The sequence below is a fragment of the Mustela erminea genome, chromosome 12, assembly GCF_009829155.1.
Source record: "Mustela erminea isolate mMusErm1 chromosome 12, mMusErm1.Pri, whole genome shotgun sequence".
NCBI lineage: Eukaryota > Metazoa > Chordata > Mammalia > Carnivora > Mustelidae > Mustela > Mustela erminea.
Window position 1 is genome coordinate 53,173,040 of NC_045625.1, and position 27,908 is coordinate 53,200,947.

At 40.3% G+C, this 27,908-nt stretch overlaps 1 protein-coding gene across 7 annotated transcripts in view; it reads left to right on the forward strand.

Moving 5' to 3' along the window:
• The window catches only part of FREM1 (FRAS1 related extracellular matrix 1), a 173,974-nt gene that overhangs the window by 21,782 nt on the left and 124,284 nt on the right, over positions 1-27,908 (forward strand). For all 7 annotated transcript variants that reach the window (XR_004277487.1, XM_032307887.1, XM_032307891.1 and 4 more), the window contains 4 exons: positions 7,000-7,497; positions 12,303-12,397; positions 14,707-15,008; positions 16,624-16,820. Coding sequence is in view for 6 of the 7 variants with exons in the window: in XM_032307887.1 (XP_032163778.1) it covers positions 7,267-7,497; positions 12,303-12,397; positions 14,707-15,008; positions 16,624-16,820 (825 nt within the window). In the remaining variant the exon portion in view is untranslated. The remainder of the gene's footprint in view (positions 1-6,999; positions 7,498-12,302; positions 12,398-14,706; positions 15,009-16,623; positions 16,821-27,908) is intronic.

Sequence of the window (27,908 nt, forward strand, 5' to 3'; positions counted from 1 at the left end):
GAGAAAGAAACAAAAACATATAAAGAACAGAGCTCATTGCCTGTATATAGTAGGTGATCAAAAAATGGGGACAGGAAGACATGAACAATTCTTTGATAAAGAAAAAACAGTCTTCGAAGTCACAAGCTTTTTCTTCTGCAAGATTCTATCTCCTATTTGAGAGAAATCTCTCTGGAAATTCTGTATTGGGCAAGACTGCCAAAGATTCTTCACTCTCGTGGGGTCGTTGAGCAATTAAAACTCCATAAAAGGTTATGTGTTTCTCAAAAAGAAAAACTTTTTTATGACTGTGTCTTCCCAGCTCTTTTGTGATTTATATGGTTCAACTACTCTTTGTTGGAGAGAAAAGAATGAGATTGGTAGCATACAGGAGGAAAAATCCCTACACCGGAGACTCAACACCTGCTTCCCCCAGGCTCTGCTGCATCAGGCTATGACCTCTTAGAATGTTGACTCCCTGTTGCTTATAACAAGGAGCAATTAGACTTGTCTGTCTCCCCCAGCGGGGGCTGAAGTCAGAGGAGGCAGTGCATCTGAAGTCCTTGGTAGACTCTGCCTAAGTCTTAATTTCCTCAACCAAAATACAGAGAAGAGAACCATTTTGCCTGAGTTTGGACAGCTAGCTGTTCTCTGGATACAGTTCCCTTTAATGCCCATTCCTTTGGAGCAGTTCATGTCATCTATGATTTGGTTTCAATTCAGTTATCCTGTGGACAATTTTATTCAGCGACAAGTTTACGCTTTAAATTTTTACCTTTGATTTATGTGAGTTATTTTGGAAATTCGTTTGGGTGAAAATAATGATGATTTTAAAAATCCATCAAAAAAATTCCACGGTGGCTTCTCAGGTCATTCTGATTGATATTTTAAAGATTTTAATGTGAAGTAGAGTTAGAAAAATCTCACTGGCTTTCTTCATCATTCTAGGCAAGGATATCAAAATCTCTCTGTGTTGGGGTAGTTGGGAATGGGTTGATCCTGAGTTGGCTGTTTTTAACTTTCCTGAGTTGGCTATTTTTAACTTAAACCCACTTTCTTAATTTTCCCCTGTTCCCCTGTTTTGTTATTTATTTATTTAAAATTTAAATTGAAGTATAATAACATACAACATGATATTGGTTTTGGAGGTACAGTATAATGATTCAGCATTTCTATATATCACTCAGTGCTCGTCACAGTAAGTATACTCCTAATCCCCTTTCCCTCTTTTACTTATTCTTCCACTGATCTCCCCTCTGGTAACCACCAGTTTGTTCTCTGGATTTAAGAATCTGTTTTTTTGTTTATCTTTTTTTTTTTCTTTGTTCATTTGTTTTATTTCTTAAATTCCTCTTATGAGCAGTATCATATGGTATTTGTCTTTCTCTGACTGACTGATTTCACTTAGCATGATATTCTCTAGCTCTATCCATGTTGTCACAAATGGCAAAATCTCATTCTTTTTTGTAGCTGAGTAATATTCCATCGTAGATATAAACCACATCCTCATCCCTTCATCTCTCAATGACCCCTTGGGTTGCTTCCATATCTTGGTTATTGTAAATAATGCTGCAGTAAGCCTAGGGGTGCACGTATCTTTCTAAATTACTGTTTTCATTCTCTTTGGGCTTATTAGGTTCTGTTCTTTCAAGTTTATTTTCATTTTTAAAAATTTGAGGGTACTTGTAAAACAGGAAAACAAACAGTTCCATTGTTTGCATCATCTTCCCTTGACTGGTAACAATTAACCTGGATCACTGAGAAGAGTATCAGGCTATCTACCAAAGTCCTGCACACAGCAAAGCAAACCAACAAGAAGATATAAGATTATTGTGCTGGGTACAAGATGGGGAAGGGTATATCTTTGCATTGCATAGCTACCATTGCAAATTTTAAAGAAGAATAGTAGTAAATATGATTCTTATCAGGGCACACATCATTTTCATTGACCACTGAAAATTTCCATTGCAGAAAGAGCCGGGGAGTACAGCTAAGATCCATTCTTTTCTTGATGTGTGCAAAATACTCTAGCTAAGTAATAAGAGTTTCATGTTTTTATTAACATAAAGAATACATGCTCCTAAGGTTAAATCAAATGTGTAATTATGAAGTAAATACTAGCTCACATTCCTTAACCCCCAACCACCTGGAAATGTTATTAAATTACTTTCTTCTGTTCAGGAAATTTACCAAGAAAGAAAGGTTGATTACAGAAACATTTTTTGAATATTTATGAGGAAGAACTCAAAGCAGAGTCCTTTACCACTTTTCAGAATATGTTTTCACTCATTTTTATTGGAGTGTACAGATATTCCTTAGAATACCTGATTCCCATAAGAAGGAAAAAGGCAAAGGTGAGAACATGGTTGATAGGAACAGAGCTGCTTTGGAGCTGCAACCTGAGGATTTTGAAATGGCGAGAAGCAGCTGAATCACCACACAGACAAAGAGACACAGGGTTTGTTTCTGTTACAGGGTCAAATTAAGTCTGGAGTGGCTAAAAGTCAGGTGACAAGGTCCCTTGAAGAATTCAGCCGCCTTTCTGCTTCTGCATCTGAGTGCTTCTGCTGATTCTGCTCATTCCGTGGGTGCCTCCACTGGCATTCTGAGAGAGCTGTGGGCAGATGGATTCTAAGCAACTGATGAGGCCCTATGTTGGGACCAGAAAAGGGGCTTCTTGTGATGAGCTTTATCAGGGTGTTGTCAGGTAAATGTTGGTTCCCTCTGGACGTCATAATTTTGTATCAGAGTCAAGACAGTTACTACCATTTAATTTGGGGGGTGGAGGTAAAAGGCCCATCATTGTCTACAAAACTTTGTATGATGCAGAGCCCAGATTTCCTTATCTATTGTTCTGTTCACTTGTTTGCTCTTCTCTTCTCCATTTGTTCATCCAAATCCTCTCTCTCCCCTCCTCGGCTGCCTTCTTCGAGTGAAAAATCAGAGCAATATTTTCTATGGAATGCCCACATTCTTGGTGTTCCTCAACACCAAGAAAAAAATACCAGAGCAAAATCTGAATGTGAATAGAACATAAGTACAACATACTCTTTTTGATCTTCATGGAGCTTAATTTTGCACACTTCACTCAAGCCCACTGATTAAAGGATATTTGGTTTTGAGTTTGGAAATTGTTACTCTTGTGCCCTTCCTTTCTCTCAGTTGTGTTGCTTCAGGTTGTTTCCGAAATACTGAAAAAAATTCAGTTTTTATTGTTACAGCTTGTCTTATGATCCTGAGGAAGAAAAGAGTAAATGAAAATGTAAACAGAACATACTTGGTTTGACTTGTCCGGAATCCGATTCTGCCACCTTCACCAAGGGCCAAGTCCTGCCATTCTACTTGTCTCAAGACAAGCTTTCCTCTTATTCCTTTGATGTATTTTGTGATAGTAATGCTTCATTTGTATGGCACTTTATCATTAGAGTATTTCCACATGGATTATTTCATTTGGTCTCACAGGGAAACTGGAAGTGGGAGGATGGATGGCTCTTCTCTTCGAAGAGGAAGCCAGTGTTCAGAAGAATCAAGCCAAATCTGGATTTTCAGAATTCAGGTCCACTCTTTCCATATCACTGCAGCTTAGGAAGCTACAGGCTACAGGAATAGATTTTCTCCTCCTTCTCTCTTATCTCTTCCTTGTGGAAAAGCATTGGGATCTTGGTCTGTGTACTTCTAGGCTAATTAAGAACTTATTATAATATGATTAGAGGATGACCTATTGCCCCGTATACTATTAGGCAGGAAGGTACACTATTTAGCTGATTAGTGACTAAATTAAATTAATAGAAAAACTTGAAGAATAAGGTGATGATTAAAGCTATAATTATAGTTCAGTCATGAGTACCAAAATAAACACCAAATATCAGTGGGTTAAACAAGAAAAAAGTTTATATTCTCTGCCATGTAAAATTCTGGAAGAATGGGCTGGTATGGTGACTTCACTTCGCAAATGTCCCTTCTAGGCTCCTTCTAGCTCACAGCTCTGCCAGCCTGTGGTGTGGTCCTGGGCAACGAGATGGAGGAAATCATAAAGATAAATCCATGAATAAAAAAGATAAAAATTCTCACCTCTATGAGAGAGATGGTTACACACAATGTAAATAAGCAAATGTATTATTAGATGGTTTTAAGGACTAAGGTTGAAAACAAAGCAGAAAAGAATGCTGGGGATGGAGAGATGTTTGAAGGGAGTGGATAGGTGTGGTACAGAGCAGGTGTTACATTTGATGAAAAACTGGGAGCCAGTGAGATAAGAAGGAGAATATCCGAGAGAAGAATGTGCTAGAGGCTAACAGCAAGTGGGAAGGTTCTGGATGGGAGCAAGAGAAGGCTAATCTTGACATGTTTGAGGAAAAGCAGAGATGCTAGTGGGCCTAGAGCAGGGGAAGTGAAGGAAAGACAAACAGAAGAGCTGATGAGAGAAGTAAGAGAGAAACACATTACATACATGGTTGCCTTATGGCTTTTACACTAAGATGAAAGGCCATTGGGGGTTTGGGGCATGGAAGTGACCTAAGTAATATTTAATAGGACCTGTGGCCACTATGCTGAAGCTTGGCTATCGGGGAGGCAAGAGGCAAAGCGGGGAAGTCAAATTGGATGCTATTTGTAGTCATCCAGCAAAGAATTGATGATACAGCTTGGCTCTCATAACAACAATGGAAGCGAGAAGTGGTTGGAGTCTGGATATGTTTTGAAGAAGAATGCATTCAATTTATATTACCAAGTAAGCAAATTACTACAAACTTAGTGACCTAACACAAATTTCTTATCTCACAGCTGACATTGGTTGGGAGTCTGGTCACAGCTTACCTGGGTTCCTTGCTTCAGGCGGCAATCAAGGCATCTTCTCTGGAGGCTGGATGCCAGTCTTACCTGGAGGCTTGACTGAGGCTGCATCTTCTTCTGAGCTCATTCAGGCTGTTGGCAGACTAGAACCCAGGGACGCTTGCTTTTCAAGTCCAGCAGGAGAGCCTGGAGCCCCAGTCTGCTAAGACAGATTCTTTTCTTAAATAGTTGACCATGGGAATGACATCCCATCACCTGTGCCTTATTCTGTTGTTTGGAAGCCTCAAAGATTCTGCTGTCACTCGATGGGAGGGAACTCCGGGATGCTATAGGCCGAAATTCTTGGAGGTCACCCTAAGTTGTGTCCATTGCAACAAACGAACAGGATTTTGTTGCGTTGTTTAGCAGTAGACTAAACACTGAGACAAAGGAGAGAACAACTAAAAAGTTGGATGCCATTAACTGAGATCGGGGAGAGGGAGAGAGGGAGGACCAAGAGCACAAATTTGGCAACATGAAGAATGAGATGTTCGTTAAACACCCCTAGGAAGATGTCACATAGGCAGTGCCGTATGGAATCCAGAGTTAAGGGAGAAGGTTAGAGATATAAATTTGGGACTCATTAGCATATAAGTGGTATTTAAAGCCAAGAAATGAGATCATTAGGGAGGAAGGGTAGACAAAAGCCAGGTCCAAGGACCCTAGGCTCCCCATGTTAAAAAGTCAGGGGATCTTAGAAAAAGCAGGAAAGGAGAAGGGAGGTGATAGTGAGATAAGAGGGATGCATGAGAGCCTGCAGTCCTTACGGCCTCACAGGTTGATTTAATTCTTTAAAAGTCTCAGAAAGCAAAGTTTTTCCCCTTACCTCTCCATTTTGAGAAACACTTAGCCATGCTCTTCTTTCTGAATGTGCTGCCTTTTTTTTTTTTTTCCCCCTCAAGTGGTCTTAGATGTCAAACATGAATGGAAACCAGGTTTGACTTTGTTGTGAAGGTTCAACAGCAAAGTTTACATTTCTGCCCAAATAAGCCAACCTCATTCAGCTGGATTGTGGACAACACCGTCAGTGGGAGTGTGGGAACAGTTTTAGCTTGAGATTGACGCCATTAAAAAAAAAAAAAAGAAAGACTGTTCTGTAAAATGTACACCCCCCTTAGATACCAGGTGACGTATGTCATGTACTACCTCAAAAGTGAATGGTTTCAAACAATGCCAAGAGAATGAGTCCTCCCTTGATGTATTGAACATGGGTGATTTTTTGTGTACACCCTTTGGTCAAACATTTATTTGAGTATCCTTTGGTTATGTACAGAAATTTGTTGAAATCATTAAAACGTTAAGACTTCCTATGGGCATAGTCAACCATCATTGGTCCACCCAACCTTAGCCTGAACCTGAGGATTTATTGCAATATGTTTTACTTGGCAGAGTCATATCTGTTATGGAACACAGAGAAATAATCTTGAAATTCCTAGTGGTGAAAGTAGAAACAAAGATTCCATTTGTGCAGATTCAGTGCGTTATGTTACAATTAATGTCATAGACAATACGAACATGTATGCATACGCGGAGTCAGCTGTGTCTAGTCAAGCTATGTGACTTGATTCCTAGTCTCTTTGGTGTAAAAACAACACCCCCTCCAAAATGTTCACTTAGAAAAATATCTGTTCTCCAATTTACACTCAAGAGTTTCTCAGGGTCTTCATTGCCCAGCAATGTCAGAGTTGTGTTCATGGGACAAATTACGAAGCTCGTTTCTTATTTGGGTCATGATGATTAAGAATTCATCAGTGTTTGAAACAGCGTGCAAATAATTCTGTCAGCTCTCTTCTACAGATTAGGCTCTGGTCCTCATTTAACAGATGAGGAAACAGAAGCAGAGCTCACCTCCCAGGCAACCAAACACTGTACTTGGGGAGTGAGGCTGGTTGGCTCCTGTGGGACCACACAAGTGACATCCCCATGGGGCAGGGTGGGGGTGGCGGTGGGGGGCAGCTTTGAGTCCGGAAGCGGGAGTTACAGGCAGGGTAGTGAAATGGCTTCACTGCCTTTTTACATGGGCCTGGAGGTCAAGTTAGTTTATTTGTTTTTAATTTAGCTGAAATTATAGGCTGGTTGAAAGATTCCTTTGCCAGCAAAGATCTTTTGAATAGTCACACAAACCTTTTGGTCTCTCTCTCTCTCTTTCTCTCTCTCTCGCTTTCCTCCAACCTCTCCTCTCATTTGCAGGATTAGAAAAGCACTTGGGAGGCACATTCATCTTGCCGGCGTTGTCAGGAGTGATCAGCGAGTTTTATTAAAAGCCCTGGGATTGCCTGAAAAGCCTCCTTGTCTGGCTTTGAAATGAAAGGGACATGTTAAGATCTTGGGGGCACATCGTCAGGACCCCTTGCCCTGCCCCTAGGACTATGAGCTAACATCTCTGGAGGAAGAACAGAAGCCCTCTTGTGTTGAAGGGATTTCACCGGTGGACAAACCAAGTTGGCCCCTGACAGCATGAGCTCTCTGAACTGGGGTGGGCCCAGTGCTCTGCTGCTGCTGCTCCTTGGCTGGGCCAGTCCCACCTTCATCAGCCTTAACCGTGGGATCAGGGTGATGAAGGGCAGCTCTGCCTTCCTGTCGGGAGATGACCTGAAGTTTGTCATCCCCAAAGAGAAAGATGCTTGCAAAGTGGAAGTTGTGATGAACGAGCCAATGACCCAAAGGGTCGGGAAACTCACTCCACAGGTAGGTCATTCCTGAGATTTTTCTATTCAGCCATGTGTGTGAATGTGAGTGTGTATGGGGGTGTGTGTGTGTGTGTGTGTGTGTGTGTGAGAGAGAGAGAGAGAGAGAGAGAGGGAACGAATGAAACCAAAGAGGGATGGGACAGCCTTTCAAAGGTTGGAGTAGGCCCTGTGTGGTGTGATATGATCAGTCTTTATGGGATTATTCTTGTCCCAAATGAGCTCATCCACTGCTAGTCAGGGTGCCTTTGGGTAAGATGTCAGGATTTCAAGATATGTTTTAGGCTACACTTGTGATCGCAGAATAGCACAAGTAAAACGCGAAGACATTTTTATCTGTTTCCATCACTAGAACATTCCGGGGAGTGGGAGGAGAGACATGGCAAGGAGAGGTGAAAATACTTCATTTTAAATATTCATTGTTTCTTCAAAAATGTCTGTAGAAAAATGTGTTCCTTTAGTCAAAATCTTGGAGACCTTATCATTTAAGAGTATATTAGGCACAATCCTTTTGTAGGATTATCTTCTAAGAGCAGAATAGAGTTACTGTCTAAGTCATTGGGTTGAAAAAAGTCTGTATTATCATATATTGTACTTGCCTGAAGTAGGAGTTTACCTCTATATAAAATAGGAAATTGGTTCTGGTTTTATGGCTTGTCCCTACTGTGGTTTAACTTCCTCCCAATGCAGACAATTTTGAGAATGTTCTGCACTGGCTGCTACTGCTGCTTCTGGAAACATGCACCATTATTTGTGAACTGTGAACATTAACTTTCTTCTCCATTTGGCTAAAGACTTTTATTCCAGGAAGTTACTCCACAGTGGTACTAGATGATGTGGAGACAAATGGAAGGGGACTTAGATCGATACTAACTCAGGTGGTTATTGCAAGCTGTTTGATTTACCGCTCTCAGAGGATAGGCCAGTTCTGAAATACATCACAACTCTGTGGTGGGTTTCTACTTAGGGAGCATTCCTGATGTGACAGCAACAAAATGTCTCTCTCCAGTTTCCCATGAGATTTTCTTTTGTCATTCAGAGCTTCTGATGGGCACCTCCGAACTGAATACAGTAATGGTCCCAGCTCCTAAGGGGTTGTAGTCCCAAGTGTTTGAGACTTGCAGCATCTTTATACTTTCTCCCAACACCGTTTGCACTGCAAAAGTGTGTGTGTGCATGTTTTAAGATTTTGTTTATAAGAGAGAGAGAGAGCACGAGCAGGAGGAAGGGCAAGCAGACTCCCTGCTGGACTTGGGGTCCATTCCAGGACCCCAAGATCATGACCTGAGCCTAAGTCAGATGCTTAAGGGACTAAACCACCCAGGTGCCCAGTGGAAGTTTGGTTGGTTGGAACTTACAGTCAGGGAAAGAAGAGAGACCTGAGGTGGCTCATACCTAGATCCCACATGACTAAGGGCAATTAGTAGGTGACATGAATAAGCTCAACTACAGAACATGGAGACCTAACTACAAGGACCCAGTTTGTTAAAAGCAAATCCTTGGAGTTTTAGAGAGCAATAGAGGACCCTAGTCCTAGAACACCGGAGTCCGTGGCTGCATGGATGTATATGGGTGCCTTATCGAGAAATGAACTCGTAATTTGGTACCCTTTCCAGTCAATATATTTTTAAAAATCATTCAGTATTTATTTAGAAGTGAGGTTGAATATTTTATGAGGGAAGAGAAAAAAAATGCTTCCTGGTTTATTATCTCTGGCCCTACGCGTGCAAAGCAAAAGCCCTGTTCTTCACCAGATTCTCCCTCCTTAGAAAGTAATTTGGGGAGAATATACTGTTCCTTAAGTCAGCCTCTGAGGAGTATCCTCTCCCTGTCTCAAATAGCCTATGACTCATAAACATATATATAGTACTTTCTCCGCAAATAGTGGAATTGTCTCCATTATTTGTTTTTGGTGATGTTTAATGGTGTTTGCCATCTGGCTGTCTCTGAGATACTAGAGAGCGAAAGAGCATCTAAGTGACTACAATCAGGTAAAACACTTATTTGGGTCAAGGGTTGTAAGAGATCTCCTAGTCATCTCCATTCCAAAATTTCTCTGATTTTAAGACAAAAATCCAGTTGCTAGAAAGAATATGGAGCAGAAACAGCGTGCCTGTCTGATTTAGGGATGTCTGAACAGGCAGGCCAGGGATGGGGCTCCAAAAAAGTCCCAACTTGTCTCCTCAAGTGCTGTGGCTTTAAAATGAGAAAATGTTCAGTGAGCGCATTTCTGGAGGTAAATGTGGCATCTCAAATGGATTTGTATGGTCTAAAGTAAATATGTGACTTGTATCTTCTAAAATTTATTGTGTGGAAAAGGAACCCATTGAGCTGTGGAGTTTCATTACCTTTTTGTCAGATATTTGTACCAGAAGGAAATCTGTGTATCCAGAAAACTTTGTTTCTCAAACTCCCGGATGATCTTCCTACTTTAGTATGATAATTTCAACAGAAACCAGATTCCTACATAAAGTCTGTTGTTTTCTCTTTTCTTTTTTGGGGGGGGGTGGGGGAGATTATGTGCTTATTTTTAATGCAACGCTTCCAAGGCTTGATTTCTTATGGTGTTTTTGAAATTAAGCATAGCCGAATGCGTGTGCATACACACAAAGCCTAAGCATTATTCTTTAATAGCACTTACCAGTAAGTTGAAAGCAAGGCTTATGTGAACCCGTTTCTAGTGAGATGACTGTATTAACAACACCCTGCTGTGTAATGAACAGTTTTATTTGATTTGCACAGAAAATGTTTTGTTTAACATCTGTTCAATTAGTGTTTTCATTTCATTACTGAAGTTTGTCTTAGGACCAACAGGTTCATTTTCCTATTGGATATTTGGAAAGGGATTTCCATTGGCGCACACCAGTACCTTCTGTTTAGATAACCCTCCTGATGTAGTCAATTAGACAAGGTCTGTGGCAATATGTTTTCCCCATGTTTTAGGACACGACTTCCTCACACAGAGCAGTTCTCACACCTGTTTCAAAGCAAGACATTTCCTGGGTGGAAAATCCCCTCAGTTTAGAGCTGAGCTTGCTTTTTTGAATCAGAAATGTGGCCGTAAGAAAACATCTCTAGGTTGAACCAGTATACTGTCATTAAAGTGAGTAATGAATTAGGAATGTGTGACAATTTAATTATAAATTGTAATTGAAAAGCAGTTGAAGTGGAAAAAACCAAGGCTAGACAGTAATTAGAAAAGGATTTAGCTCTCCTTTGTTTTAGTTAGTAAATTTATGGACAATTATGGTTGTCGCCTTTTATAAAAGGAAAACATATTACGAAAATAAAACAGATGTTTCTTTTAACAAACCAGATTGTCTCTTTATCACCAGGACTATTTGTCAATGATATGGGGAAGGTCTTTCCTTTATCTCCTTCTTTGTTGTCAATTAAAAAGAGGAGCCAATGATGTCTGTGGGAAAAGATCATTTGTATTAGTAGTAAAGTCTTAGAGAGGATGATGTTGTCTGTAAATGTTTGAAACTGTGACAGAATGTAGGCTAAACACCATGAACTGAACAGTTATGGTATGGGGATACTTCAAGGGTATTTCTTAACACTCTGACAAGTCAGGTTGGGCAGAAGGAGAGTCATGGTGTGGTTGGGAGAGAAAATTCTTCTTTTAAGAATTACAGTCCCCTCCTGCCCCCCAAAAAAGAGAGTTCCCAAAATACAACGGTACAGTTTCCTTAATAGGGATTCAGTTAATTATAATTTTATTTGGATGGAAGAAATTACCTTTAGCTTGCTATTGGTCTCATCAACCACTTTAAAAAAAGATTTTGTGTATTTATTTGAGAGAGGGAAAGTGCATGAGCAGAGGGGGCCAGGGAGGGAGAGGTGGAGGGAGAATCAGGCTCTCCGCTGAGCAGGAAACCCCAGGTGGGACTTGATTCCAGGACCTGCGGATCACAACCCCAGCTGAAGGCAGGCGCTTAACCACCCATGCCCCCTCATCAACCATTTCTGCGGTTCGTAACCAGTAAAGCAGTCTTCTGCAATTATATGAGAAGCAGTTTGGGGCCACGTTTGGCTCTGATCAACCACAACAGTGTCCATAGCCTGTGGCTTCATTTTGGAATATAAAAATGCTATTTGGAAAAGAAAGCAAGGAAAAGAAAAAGATATATAATCAATACAGTGTGTTTGTGTGTGGGGTAATGTGTACCTTTTCATGCATATGCACAGGTAGGCCTCTAATTCCATTGCTATGAACCCCTGAAGGGTGTGGGTGTATTATATTTTGATAAATGGAACCATCGTTTAAATATAGTGGAGACTGTGAACAGAATCATTTTAAGAGATAATTACTCCTTAATGTATCTGCTTGATCTGTTTGGATTATCATGGTTTAGATATTATTTTTTTTTAAAGATTTTATTTATTTATTTATTTGACAGAGATTGAGATGAGAGCACAAGTAGGCAGAGAGGCAGGCAGAGAGAGAGAGGGAAGCAGGCTCCCCGCTGAGCAGAGAGCCCGATGCAGGACTGGATCCCAGGACCCTGAGATCATGACCTGAGCTGAAGGCAGAGGCTTAACCCACTGAGCCACCCATACACCCCATGGTTTAGGTATTCTTAAAATAAGACACGGCTATAGAAGCAGGCTGGGAGCGGGCACAGGGGTGGGCAGAGATGGTGGGTGGTTACAACATGGACACGCGTACGCACACGTATACACACTCAGACACACCGTTCTAACAGACCATGGTTTCCCCAGGCAGTACTCTGCTGCCAGAAACATCTAATCTTGTACCAATTTTTTTTCACAAGTATTTATCCATTTCTTCACGTGAACTAGGTCTTTGACTGCCATTTCCTTCCCAATGAAGTAAAGTATATTCATAATGGTTGCCCGATTCTTGATGAAGACACAGTGAAGCTTAGACTGTACAGGTAAGCAGCACACATAACCATTCTGTGTACTTCTTCAGGATTTTTCTATAGATTGATGTTATCATGAGGCTAGTTGCTAGATCCCAAACAAGCAAGTAATCAATAGAAATTGGGGACCTAAGTAGGTGAGGCAAGAATTGTCGATTTTCAATTATCTTTATTTGTGTCATCTTCCTGGGAGCTTGTCTGTGGAAAGCTTCTGTCCTGTTCCCCTGTAGAGTTCTTGTACAGGTCACTCTGGTGATCTACCTTCCTGCTTATGATGGGAAATTAAAATTACGAAATACAAATACAAATTCTTAAAAAGAACTCAGAAAATATTCCAAAATTGAATGCTATTCTTTATTTTGATTATCAGCTGCTCAGTTAATAAGAAGTGAGGTATGTCTTCTAATCGTAAGCATATTAAATGATAAAAATGTTTAAATAATCAGCTATAAAGTTAAGTACAGAGTGACTGTGTGAGCCAGCAATTCTACTCTTAAATATATGTGTAAGAGAAATAAAAACCTTATTTCCCCCCAAACTTGCACACAGATCTTCATTGTAGCATCATTCATAATAGCTAAAAATTTGAAATAACCCAACTGATGAATGTGTGAACAAAATGTGGTGTATCCATACAATGGAATATTACTCAGCGGATGAAGTACTGTTGTAGGCTGTAACATGGGTGAACCTCGAGACCATCATGCGAAATGAAACACACCAGACACAAAAGGTCACATACCTTTTCTAGAAAAGGCAAATTCATAAAACACAGAACGCAGATTAGTGGTTGCCAGGGGCCGGGGGAAGGGCAAATGGGGAGTGATCACTAATGGGTATGGATTTCTTTCTGCGGGAATAAAAACGTTCTGGAATTAGGTGGTTGTGAAGGTTGCACCACCTTATGAATATACTAAAAACCACTGAGTTGTATACTTTAAAAAGGTAAATTTCATCTCAGTAAAAATTAGCTTAAAAATTAAGTTCATGGTTATGGTATTGCTCACTTCATAGAGGTAACTGACAACGCAGTAGGCGGAGTAGGTTGTTTTTTTTTTTTCCAAGATTTTACTGACTTATTTGATAGGGAGAGAGCACAACAGGAGGAGAGGCAGGCAGAGGGCGAGGGAGAAGCAGGCTCCCAGCTGAGGGGAGAGCCTGACATGGGGCTCGATGCCAGGACCCTGGGAATATGATCTGAGCCAAAGGCAGATGCTTAACTGACTGAGCCACCCAGGCTTTTAGATAGGTTTTTGGAGTAGGCTTTTAGATGGATTTTTACGGCGGTTATGAATATCTGGCTGAAATATCTTAGTATGAATTTCCCTTAAGTACCACAGTACTATTGCAAAGAGTTTTGTAGAAGACACTAGCATGTTGAATCGTTCTATAGACACTTATAATCACCTACTATAACTCAAGGCTCAATGCTGGGCATAGGAAACACAAGGATGAAGATTCATGGATTTTTGGTGTTCATAATCTGACGCAAAATATGGTAGATAACTGTAATGTGAACAAGGGCTGAAAGAGAGGATTGAACACAATGCTGTGCTCAAAAAATGAAATAGTACCCAGAGATTCTGTATCACCAGCATGCAGGGCTGTTTGATCTTTCTAAGGCTTTAGAGTTAAAAATCTAACCTTGGACAGCTTGCCTGGAAGCCTGGAAAAGCTGGTGGTTCTGGCTTCTCCCACTTCTTCCTTGAGTTTCCAAGGGGCAGGATAGGGGAGAAGGCGAGCAGGGCTCAGTCAAAGCAGCTGCTGGAGAACATTTGAAAGAAAATATTTAGAGGAGCTGGAGGCAGAAAATCAGAGAACATGCTTATTCCCCTCTCTCCTCCCCATCAGCTCCTTTGGCGAGCTACTTGGCCTCTCTCTGCCTCAGATTCCCCCTCTGTAAAGTGGAATTTACAATGTCTCTCATAGGTTTCTGAAGCGCAGAAAGGTGTTGATGCTTCAGAAACTCCTCACCCTTTCACTCCTGAATTAAAACCCAATCCATAAATTACACAGGCTTGCTACTCAAATGACAGATGTGCTAGAAGTGAGACTCTGAGCTCCCAGCCATCATTACATATCAACGTGGATGATGGGTTTGAGAGAAGGTGTGGAAAGAAAGCTCACTGGGGAGGGAGATGGCCGATCAAGGAGTTGACACCAAGATGAGGAGAAGAAAGGAATAGTACAGAGATTGGGGGTCGAGTATATAACAAAATCCAAGCTCTACCCTATATGCGCATTTTATAAAGTCAGTCTTTAGATACCGGAAGTGTACCTGAGCTCTGCTAAACACTGCCTTTGCTTTGTTCTCTCCACAGATTTACTGAGACTGATACCTTCACAGAAACCTTTATCCTGCGGGTCTATTTCCTCGAACCAGACTGTAACATCATCCGTAGGAGTCACAATGTCCTGGAGGTGTCTGAATTCTATGGCCTTTCCCCAGCCATTGATAAGAACCTTCTCAGATTTGATTACGAGAGGACGGCTGGCCTGGAGTGTACGGTCAGGCTGGATCCTGTGGGAAGCCGGCTGCCAGCCCACGGTCAGATGGTCCTGCTGGAGCCTCGGCCAGAAAAACCTCGTGGAGATCAGCCACACAGTTTTTTCCCTGAGACTCGTATGTACCGTGTTCTTTTTTGTTATTTTTTTTGAAGATTTATTTATAAGCAAGAGAGGCAGGGAGAGGGAGAAAGTGAGAATGGTGGAGGGAGAGAGGGAAAGTGGGAGAGATTCTCAAGCAGACTCCCTGCTGAGCTTGGAGCCTGATGTGGGGCTCGATCTCATGACCTGAGCCAACACCAAGAGTCAGATGCTTAACCGACTGAACTACCCAGGCTCCCCTCGTATGTATGTTTTAATATGTACCCAAATGTTAATAGAACTGACAAAAACATCTGTTAATATTCATCTTCTATTTTGACAAAAAATATCTTGTATCTTTGATATTATAACTGGTTGAACAATGTTGGCTAGTGGTTAAGAGTATGGACTTTGGAATCAGAGTGACCTGGGTTTGAAACAGCTTCTGCTCTTTATTTCCTAAGTGATTTTAGGTAACATATTTAACGTGGTTAAGTCTCTGTAAAATGGGCAAAGATAGTAGCTGCTCCCCAAGTTTGTGGCCGGATGGAGCAAATGAGATCACATGCATGCAGTGGGCTTCACATGGTGTCGGACCCATAGCAGGCGCTCAGTGATGGTCAGCTGTTATTCACAGTGGCAGTGGTAGTAAGAGCAGCTGGTGCATTTATTAAGTATTATTTGATTACAAATAAGTTTGACATAGAGCAGGTGGCCAGTAGCTGTGGTTTAAATCAGGAGGAGTTGATGGATGATGTCCCTTCTGTTACCCATCTAATCAATGTATTTTGGGTACCTCCTCTGTGCATAATAATGTTCTAGGCACTAAGTGAAGACCAATAATCACAGTCATAGTGATACCTTGAATTTGGGCAACAATTTACAGCTAAAGGTATGTTTGCACATGAACCCTCCCATTTAGTGTTCATGACCATCTGGCTAAAAACCAGAACACTCATTTTATACAACAGGGAAAGACCACTCGAAAAATAAGTGACCTATGGGTATCACCCTACACGACTGTAAAAAGAAGTTGGGCAGAGAAAGAGACACACTCTTGAAGAGATGATGGTGGTTTTTGTGGGAGAGAGCAGGTTGGTTCAGGCTGTCAAAGATTACTTAAAGGAGGGTTTAGTAAAAGGACTAAGGGGACCTGGAAAGGTGTGGGACTTGGGGGTGTGATGAACACAGTGGGGAGTGAATTTCAGCAAGTCGAACAGCCTTGGAGAGAGTGCATGATGGAGCCATGGACGTGCATGCTGTGAAGGAAGACCAGCACTAGACTGTGGAAAGCCTGTCTTGACCCAGTGGCCTATTTGTCAGGGATGTTTAGTCACCAGAACATGTATTTTATTATTTTTTTCTCTCAGTGTAACATTCTGTGGGCAAGGATCTCGGGGGAGAAAACGGGTCAACCATTTTCTCTCAGTGTAACATTCTGTGGGCAAGGATCTCGGGAGAGAAAACGGGTCAACCATTCTTTTCAGGAAAAGAAGTTATAGGGTTATCGAACAATGCCATCCCCTTCTGTGAATGATTAGAGGGTATGCGTGGGTATTCCTGAGGCAGTCAGGATCCACGGGAGGGAGAATTTTAAAAAATTTCACATTCATGCTCAAGTAGCTGTCTTAACTCAGTGCTGTACATTCTAGAACTGGGAACAGAGCTGAGGTGTCCAGGTGGAAGCTGTGCCCTGGGACTGAAGAAAATGGGAAGTACCAAGGTGAGCTGTGAGGAGTTCCTGCTGATGGGGCTTCGCTATCAACACACAGATCCCCCTTCTCCCAACATCGACTACATCTCCATCCAGCTGGACCTCACAGATGGCAGGAGCAAAATCGTGTACAAGGTAGAGTTGGGGCTTATGTGTCTGTGTCCCCAGCTGATCTGTAGCGAGAGAGCCACTCGTGTTGGCTGCCACGCCAGGAACAGCTCCTGTGCTACCATGGGTGGGACTGCCCAGTGACTCATTAGAGCTGCAGAATATAAGTGTATAATTTCCCTTCCCTGCCTCTCTTCTAGCTTTGCCCCTCTAAGGCAATGGAGGAAGGTCTGGTCTGGTCACATGCTACCCTTCTTACGCCTCTTCCTTCAGTTTTCTTAAGCTTGACAATTGGTCTTTTGGAGCACCCTCTCTTCCAGGCTTCATTTCCCTCTATCTTGGTTAGAAACTCTTTTCGCCTGTTAGAGGAAATGAGGGGGTCCACAAATCAACTAGGCAAGGCTGTGGGAGACAAAGAGCAAGTCAGTCCCAGTATTACGGGAATAGTGGTTTATATCCTTTTTACTCTTTCAGACTGGGAGATGGAAGACCAGGCCATCAAGGAGATGGCCCAAGGCCCCCTCCATCTTTCAGTCTCCTTCAAATCCCCCTGCCCTTTCTTCCTATTGATCTCTTCACTTTGAAATGAAGGTAGAAGATGAAATCAATTTATATGAAATATTTAACACCTTACTGAATTGATTCATGTACTCTGTAATTTGTTTTATTTGGGGCAACTGTGTACCAGCTGAAACAGCTTGGATTCTGTGCTGACATAAGATGATCCAAGATTAGAGTCATGAGAGACCTCCATCTTTCAAAATTTGACTTCTCACAGGATTTCTCCCAAGAAAGTCAGATATTGAACATTGTCACTCCCAAGGAATGGATAAAATACAAAATGATAAGAAAATGACAAGACAGGATCAGAGAATTATAGAATTGAGATAAAAAAACAACAACTTTGAGATGGTCTGGTCAAATCACCTGGTGAATTTTCAAAGATTTTTAAAAAGATTTCTGAGTCTAAATTAATAGCTAAGAGCATGAACCCTGCGCCCACTTTGCCTGGGTTCAAATGTGTGTTTAACTAGCTATTTGACTTGGATTTTATGCCTCATTTTAATAAATCTTAAAATGGAAATAATGGAACCGACTTCTTAGAGTAATTGAGAGAAATAAACAAGATAAAAGGCAGTTGGTGCAAAGCCTAGCACATAGTAAGCATGAGGCGTATTTTGCTAGTTAAAAAAGCCACCCAGGAAAAAAAATGGATCATCAGCTAGGTTTGGAAACAACTGGTGTAGCCCAAACAACTTGTTGTATAATGGTGATCAGAGAAATCATATACCTTGCACATACATACACAGCTGTTTTATGACCGAGTCAGAACTAAATTCTAGGTTTCCTAAGTAGTAGTAGATGTTGTCTTGTCTTTGTGACACAAAAATATTTTTACTTTTATCTTATTTTATTTTGTTTTATTTTGAGAGAGAGAGAGAGAGAGAATGAGTGGGGACGGGGGAACACGGAAAAGAGAGAGAATCTCAAGCAGGTTCCATGCTCAGTGCAGAGCCTGACACAGGGTTCAATCTCAGGACCCTGAGATCATGACCCAAGCCGAAATCAAAAGTTGGATGCTTAATTGACTGAGCCACCCAGGTGCCCCAAAACTTTCACTTTGATTGATTTATCTCCATTAAAAAATATATATACTCATTTTTCTTCCTGACTGATTTTTTTAAATTTATTTTTTATTTATTTTCAGCATAACGGTATTCATTATTTTTTTCACCACACCCAGTGCTTTATGCAATCTGTGCCCTCTATAATACCCACCACCTGGTACCCCAACCTCCCATCCCTCCGCCACTTCAAACCCCCCTCAGATTGTTTTTCAGAGTCCATTGTCTCTCTTCCTGACTGATTTTTAAATTTTACTTCTCTATATTGAGTTAGGGCTTTATTGTTTATATTTTTAGATCAGTTTGATTGGGATTTTACCCCATAAAATGACCTTCTTGTTTTATTAATTAACCTACTCCATAGTCAGTTTGGCATCATAAAACATTCCTTTATGAATATCAAAGTAATATGTTCACTGCAGAGAATTTTTTTTTTTAAGATTTTATTTATTTATTTGACAGAGATCACAAGCAGGCAGAGAGGCAGGCAGAGAGAGAGAGAGGAGGAAGCAGACTTTCCGCTGAGTAGAGAGCCCGATGTGGGGCTCAATCCCAGAGCCCTGGGATCATGACCTGAGCCGAAGGCAGAGGCTTTAACCCACTAAGCCACCCAGGTGCTCTCAGAGAATTTTTTTTGAAAAATACACAGAAAGCAAAATAAGAAGAAAACAAAATGAGCTCTGTTTCTCCCACTTTTTACACACACACGTATGCACCCTCATGGTCAGGAGACATGCACACCAATGTTGGTTTTGTTTTATGTGACTGAATTTATACTATATTTGAAGATTTTGAATTTTGTTATTTTATTATTTTTATATTTGTACAGTCCATCCTCATCAAGTGACTAAATGACTATTTCATCCATAATTTCTTCTAGGTTCTTAAGATTTTCTTGTTTACAGTTGCCTTTTTAATCCATCTGAAATGAATTTCATCATATTGTGAAACACAGGAACAGTTTTTTTTCCTCCAAGTAGTCAAAAATTTCAACACTAGATTTTGAATAATGAAACTGTTTCTCATTGATTTTTGATGCTTTTTCTATTGAATAGAAAGAAAGGCTAGCTCTGTTGTTTCTTAGATATACCTCCTTATTTCTGTGCCACTATCAGTTATTCTAAATATAAAAGGTCAATAATACACTTTAATATTTTACAGGCAAGTTCTTCCTTATCACTTGTCTTCAAAGTTTTCTTATCCATTCTCACCTAATCTTAGTTCTCAATAAATAATTAATCATTTATTTCCATTAAAGTAAATGCCTATGTATTTTTATCAGGATGGGATTAAAACTATAAATTATTTTGGAAATAATTGGAATATTAGAACATTTACCATACTGAGCACTCTCATCCAGAAATGAGGGACCTCACTTCATCTAGGCAAATATTCTTTGATGTGTTTCTGTAAAATTTGCAGTTTTCTTCATGTAAGTTGAGCACACTTACTAGTTCAGTCCTAGGCAGTTTGCTTTTGAGAAATTACTGTGAATAGACACTTTTCTCTCCATTATATCTTCTCATTGGTTACTGATGATAAATAGGAAAGCTATTTTTGGTATAATTTTCTTTTATCTGGCTTCTTTCTTGAATTCAATTATTCTAAGAATTTTTCAGTTCTTTGGGCTTTTGAAGACCATAATTATGTCTTTCACTAATGATGATAATTTTGTCTTTTCTTTTTCAGTAATTATTCCTCCTTTTTTTTTTCCCTCTATTCCCCACTGGTTTGGCCAGAATATTATTAAATATAATGATGCTTTTTAGAATACTTGCTTGTATATTTTATCAATCTTAACTGCCTACCCACACTGTCCTTTTTTGTGGGTTTAAAATTTAAATTCAATTAATTAACATATAATGTATTATTAGTTTCAGAGGTAGAGGTCTTATCTACCTCTGTGATTCATTAGTCTTATATAATACCCAGTGCTCATTACATCACATGCCCTCCTTAATGTCTAACTCCCAGTTACCCCATCCCTCCCCTCCAGCAATCCTCAATTTGTCCCTATGATTAAGAGTCTCTTATGGGGGATGCCTGGGTGGCTCAGTCATTAGGTGTCATGATCCCTGGGATCGAGCCCCACATTGGGCTCCCTGATCTGTGGGAGCCTGCTACTTCTCCCACTCCCTCTGTTTGTGTTCCTCTCTCTGTGTCTCTCTGTCAAATATATAAAATCTTAAAAAAAAAAAAAAAGGATCTCTTACGGTATGTCTCCCTCTCGATTTGAACTTGTTTTATTTTCCCTCTCTTCCTATACAGTCCTCTGTTTTGTTTCTTACATTCCACATATGAGTGAGATCATATGGTAATTGTCTTTCTCCGATTGACTTACTTCACCTAGCATAATACCCTCTAATTCCATCCATGTCATTGCAAGTGGCAAGATTTCATTGTTTTTGATGGCTGAGTTGTATTCCATTACATATATATACCATATCTTCATTATCCACTGATCTGTCAATGGACATCTGGGCTCTTTCCATAATTTGGCTATTGTGGACATTGCTGCTATAAACATTCAGGTGCACATGCCCCTTTGGATCACTATATTTGTATCTTTGGGGTAAATACCCAGTAGTACAGTTGCTGGGTTGTAGGGTATCTCTATTTTCAACTTTTTGAGGAATCTCCATATTGTTTTCCAGAGTGGTTGAACTACTCTGCATCACCAACAGTATAGGAGGGCTCCCCTTTCTCTGCATCCTTGCCAACACCTGTTGTTTCCTGATTTGTTAATGTTAGCCATTCTGACTGGTGTGTGGTGGTATCTCATTGTGGGTTTGATTTGCATTTCCCTGAGGCCAAGTGATGTTGAACACTTTTTCATGTGTTTGTTGGCATCCAGATAGGATGTCTTCTTTCCAGAAATGTCTGTTCATATCCTCTGCCCATTTCTTGTTGGAATTATTTATTCTTTGGGTGTTGAGTTTGTTGGATACTAGTCCTTTATCTGGTAAGACATTTGCAAATATTTTCTCCCATTCTGTTGGTTGTCTTTTGGTTGTTGACTATTTCCTTTGCTGTGTAAAAGCTTTTTTTCTTGATGAATTTCCAATAGTTCACTTTTGTTGTCATTTCCCTTGCCTTTGGCGATGTGTCTATGAAGAAGTTGCTGTGGCTAAGGTTGAAGAGGTTGCTGCCTGTGTTCTTCTCAAGGATTTTCATGGATTCCTTTCATGGTGTAACAAAATGGTCTGGTTTCAGTCTTCTGCATGTGGCTGTCCAATTTTCCCACACCAATTTGTTGAAGAGACTGTCTTTTTTCCATTGGATATTCTTTCCTGCTTTGTTGAAGATTAGTTGACCATAGAGTTGAGGATCTACTTCTGGGCTCTCTGCTCTGTTCCACTGTGTGTCTGTTTTTATGCCCGTACCATGCTTTCTTGATGATTATAGCTTTGTAATATAGCTTGAAGTCCAGAATTGTGATGCCACCAGCTTTGTTTTTCTTTTTCATCATTCCTTTGGCTATTTGGGATCTTTTCTGGTTCCATACAAATTTTAGGATTGTTCCAGTTCTATGAAAAAAAAATTGACAGTATTCTGATAGGGATTGCATGGAATGTATAGATTGCTCTAGGTAGCATAGACATTTTCACTGTATTTGTTCTTCCAGTCCATGAGCATGGAATGTTTTTCCATTTCATTGTGTCTTCCTCAATTTCTTTCATGAGTGTTCTATAGTCTTCTGTGTACAGATCCTTTGCGTCTTTCTTTAAGTTCATTACTATGGTTTTTGGTGCAAATTGTAAATGGGATCAATTCCTTAATTTTTCTTTCTTTTGTCTCATTGTTAGTGTATAGAAATGCACTAATTTTGTATCCTCCTGCTTTGCTGAATTCCTGTATGAGTTCTAGCAACTTGGGAGTGGAGTCTTTTGGGTTTTCCACATAGTTTATCATGCCATTTGCAAAAAGTGAGAGTTTGACTTCTTCTTTGCAGATTTGGATATCTTTTATTTCTTTTTGATGTAAGATTGCTGAGGCTATGACTTCTAGTACTATGTTGAACAACAGCAGCGATAGTGGATTTCTCTGCCCTGTTCCAGCCCTCAAGGAAGAGCTCTCAGTTTTTCCTATTGAGAATGATATTTGCTATGGGTTTTTTATAAATGGCTTTTATGTTATTGAGTGATATTCCCTCTATACACTGTGGAGAGTTTTAATCAAGAAAGGATGCTAGACTTTGTCAAATACTTTTCCTGCATCTATTGAGAGGATCATATGGTTCTTATCCTTTATTTTATTAATGTAGTGGATCATATTGATCGATTTGCTGATGTTGAACCAGCCTTGCAGCCCAGGCATAAATCCCACTTTGTCGTGGTAAATAATCCTTTTAATGTACTGTTGGAACCTGTGGGCTAAGATCTTGCTGAAAATTTTTGCATCCATGTTCCTCAGGGATATTGTCTATAATTCTTTTTGGTGGGGTCTTTGACTGGTTTTGGGATCATGGCAATGCTGGCCTCACAGAATGAGTTTGGAAGTTTTTCTTCTATTTCTATTTTGAAACAGATTAAGAAGAAAAGGTATTAGTTCTTCCTTAAATGTTTGGTAGAATTCTCTGGAAAGCCATCTAGCCCTGGACTCTTGTTTTTTGGGAGATTTTTAATTACTTTTTCAGTTTCCTTGCTGGTTATGGGTCTGTTCAGGTTTTCTATTTCTTCCTGTTTTCTGTTTTAGTTTAGTTTGGTAGTTTATGTGTTGCTAGGAATGCATCCATTTCCTCCAGATAGCCTAATTTGTTGGCATATAGTTGCTCATAATATGTTCTTATACTTGTTTGTATTTCTTCGGTGTTGGCTGTGATCCCTGCTCTTTCATTCATAATTTCATTTATTTGGGTCCTTTCTTTTTTCTTTTTGATAAGTCTGGCCAGGGATTTATCAATCTTATTAATTCTTTCAAAGAACTACCTCCTAGTTTTGTTGATCTGTTTTACTGCTTTTTTCTATGGTTTCTATTTCATTGATTTCTGCTCTAATCTTTGTTAATTCTCTTTTCTTGCTAGATTTAGGTTTTATTTGCTGTTCTTTCTCTTGCTCTGTTAGGTGTAAAGTTAGGTTGTATATTTGAGACTTTTTTCTTTCTTGAGAAGGGTTTGTATTGCTATATACTTCCCTCTCATGACCACCTTTGCTGCATCCCAAAGGTTTTGAACAGCTGTGTTTTCATTTTCATTTCTTTCCATGAATTTTTAAAAGTCTTCTTTAATTTTCTGGTTAGCCCATTCTTTTTTCAGTGGGATGCTCTTTAACCTCCATGTATTTAAGTCCTTCCCAATTTTCCCCTTGTGATTGAATTCTAGTTTCAAAGCATTGTGTCCAAAAATATGCAGGGAATAATCCTAGGCTTTTGGTACCAGTTGAGATCTGATTTGTGACCCAGTGTGTGATCTCTTCTGGAGACTCTTCCATGTGCACTCGAGAAGAATGTGTGTTCAGTTGCTTTAGGATGGTATGTTCTGAATATATCTGTGAAGTCCATCTGATCTAATGTGTCATTCAAAGCTCTTATTTCCTTATTGATTTGCTGCTTAAATGAGCTGTCCATTCGTGAGTGGGGTGTTAAAGTCCCCTACTATTATTGTATTATTACCAATGAATTTCTTTATGCTGTTATTAATTGATTTATGTATTTGGGTGCTTCCAAGTTGGGGGCATAGATATTTACAATTGTTTAGCTCTTTGTGTTGGATAGACCCTTTATGTATGATAGACTGTCCTTCCTCATCTCTTATTACAATCTTTGGTTTAAAATCTAATTTGTCTGATATAAGGATTGCCTCTCCCACAGCTTTTTTTCTGAAGTCCATCAGCGTGGTAAATGGTTTTCCACCCCCACACTTCCAGTTTGGAGGAGATTCATCTGAAACGAATCTCTTGTGGACAACATATTAATGGGTCTTGCTTTTTTATCCAATCCAATACCCTTGTCTTTTGATTGGAACATTTAGCCCATTTACATTTAGAGTAACTATTGAAAGATATGAATTTAGTGCCATTATATTAACTGTAAAGTTACTGTTTCTGTATATTGTCTCTGTTCCTTTCTGGTCTAGGTTACTTTTGGGCTCTCTTTTCACTTAAAGGATCTCTTTTAATATCTCTTGCAAGGCTGGTTTCATGATCACAAATTCTTTTAGTTTCTCTGTGCCCTAGAAGCTTTTTATCTCTCCCATTTTGAATGACATCATAGCTGGATAAGTATTCTTGGCTGCGCATTTTTCTCATTTAGCATACTGAAAATATCATACTTGTCCTTTTCGGCCTGCCAGGTTTCTGTGGATAGGTTTGTTCCCAATCTAATGTTTCTACTCTTGTAGTTTATGGACCTTTTGTCCTGAGCTGCTTTCAGGTTTTTCTCTTTGTCTCTGAGATTTGCAAGTTTCACTGTTATATGGCAGGATGTTGACCTATTTTTATTGATTTTGAAGGGGGGGGTCTCTGTGTCTTCTGGGCTGGAATGCCTGTTTCTTTCCCCAGATTAAGGAAGTTCTTTGCTATAATTTGCTCCAATATACCTCCTGCTTCTCTCTCTTCCTCTTCTTCTTGGATCCCAATTATTCTAATATTGTTTTGCTTTATGCTATCATTTATCTCTCAAATTCTTCCCTTTATCTCTCTTTTTCAGTGGTTATTCATCTCTTTTTTTCTCAGCTTCTTTATTTTCCATTATTTGGTCTTCTATATCATGAATTATCTCTTCTGCCTCATTTATCCTAGCAATTAGAGCCTCTGTTTTTTATTACATCACATTAATAGCCTTTTGATTTTAACTTTATTAGATTTTAGTTCTTTTATTCCTCCAGAAGGGGATTCTGTAGTGTCCCCTATGCTTTTTCCATACCAGGTTTGGAATGTATTTTGGTCTGTTTGTTAGAAGAAACTGTATCCCACAATTGTAAAGAAAGGAAAACTTATGTATACATAAAATAAAATTAAATACAATGAAAGTATAGAATGTAAGTATAAAAAGGAAAATTGTAAAATATTTTTTTTTAAAAGATTTTATTTATTTACTTGAGAGAGAGACAGTGAGAGAGAGCATGAACAAGGAGAAGGTCAGAGAGAAGCAGACTCCCCATGGAGCTGGGAGTCTGATGCGGGACTCGATCCCGGGACTACCAGGATCATGACCTGAGCCGAAGGCAGTCGTCCAACCAACTGAGCCACCCAGGCGTCCCGTAAAATATTTTTTAAAAAGGAGTTAATACATTTCCTTGGGGGGAGACAAGATGGTGGTGAAGTAGGGGGCGGCGCCCTTTCAACCTGTACCCTAAAGTGAGCTGATTACCTTCCAAAGAACTCCGATCACCCACGAATTCAGCCTGAGATCAGAATTATACACGTTTGGATCTCTACAGGAGCAGAAGACGCCAGTGGGCAGGTAAAGCGAGTGGGAACATCGGACTGCTATCAGAAGATAAATAAAAGGGGGAGGGAGCCACCAGAGCTGACCCCTTGGAAAGTAATATCCCAATAGGAGAGTGCCCTGCGTCTGGAGACCAGCATTAACTTAGAGTCTGGTAGAAAGCACTCAAAAAGAGCAAAGGATCACGGGGGGCGGGGGGAATTGTGGGAATTGGGGCAGTTAGGGACAGGGGCTGAAGTCCCCAGACCCAGGACAGCCAGTCCTGGTGCAGAGCCAGAGAGAGTGCAGTGGAGAAACCAGGTCTTGGTCCCTGAGCCACCAGCGTGCCTGAGAGCACATGGAGTCCAGCTCCCGTGAGGGGCTGGGAGCCTCGCCACCTGGCAGAAGCACAGACTTTTTACAGTCTCCACGCTCGCTCTGTGCCCTGCTATCAGAGTCCGAGTCGGACCCCCCGCCCTCCTCTGAGAGAAGTGTGCACAGGCACCAGTCTGGTGCTCTCAGACCCGGAAAGACCAGGCACTCCCAGCCTGGGCCAGCGGGAAAATCTCAGTGTGCAACTGCTGCTTGGAACCTCTCTGGCGATCTGGAGCTGCCCAGACAGCTGCCGCTGCCGTGGTTTTGGATACAAGCAAAAAATCCTGCGTCCCCAGGGACCACGACTCAGAACCTGCGGCCTGCGGCCTGCGGCCAAGGGGGAATTTATTTGGGCTCTGCAGCCAGACTGAGGCTTCTCTCTGAGAGGGAGGTCAGGGTGCAGTTTGCTTTCCTCTAAACCTACAAAAACCATTAAAAGCGGTCAAGGCGAGAGAGAAAAAAAAAAAGTGAACAAACATAAAAACCTCCAGAGACAAAAGCCTGAAAAAAACCAGTTTCCTCAGAGCCCACCCCCTTGAGGGGAGCAGGAGGACTTAACTCAGAGAACATCATTGACTGAAAACCCACGTGGCAGGCCCCTCCCCCAGAAAACCAACCAGGAAAGAAAAAAAAAAAAAAGACGACAAGACAACTTTTATTTTTAATTTGTTCCCACTATGCTGGCTCATTTCTTTTTTACGTAGATAATTTTTTAGCCTATTTACCATCACAGTGAGATGTCCAGTACATCAAATTCCATAATACCTTCTAACCTGAACTTTTTGATACATACACCTGTGTTTTTCTTTTGAATTTCTATTTTTTAAATTTCTTTTTTTTTAATTTTAGTTTAGTCTAGTTTATTTCTTTTTTATTTTTATTTTCTAATATTCATATAGAGTTAAACTTCAAGGTAATCCCCTTTCCCCAATCAATGCTACCCCTATAGGTAAACCAATTTTTAATCCCCCTTTATCTTAGAAAAGTTGAGTCCTTTAACAAAGATATTAAGATACATCCAGGAAGAATCAAAACCACCTTCCTCGCCCACACTGAGAATTTATAACCACTCTCCCATCTTTTTCTTTCACCAGTGTTTCTGTGTTTTTGTGTTTGTCCTCATAGTATATAAATCTTACACTTGGGGTTCTTTTTGACGAGGTTCATCCTTTATTTGCATATATATATATATATATATATATATATATGGATTTTTTTTCTCTTGTCATATACTTTTATCAGTCTTTTTGTTTGTCTGTTTTTGTTTGTATACTTCATAAATCTTACCTTGGGGCCCATTTGGGCTGAACCTTCTCTTTTATCTTCCCTTTCTTTCCTGTCTCTCCCTCTCTCTCTTTTTCTTTTCTTTTTTCTCTTGTTTGGGTGGGAAATCCTGATTGTTCAGAAGTGTTCCAGGTTGCATCTTGACTGCACCATGGTCGATACATCCAGCTACATCTGTTCAACCATCTCTCACCAAAATGACTAGGAGGAGGAATGCCCAACAGAAGAAAAATACAGAGGATGCGCCTTCTGCAACAGAGCTAATGGCTATCAACATAGACAATATGTCAGAAAGAGAATTCAGGCTAACAATTATCCAGGCAATAGCTAGGTTGGAGAAAGCCATGGATGACCAAACGGAATTGATTAGGGCCAAACTGAAAGCAACCAGAGATGATGTTCACAATGTTAGGGCAGAGCTAAAAGCTACCAAGGATGAGGTTCACAATGCTCTCAATGAGTTCCA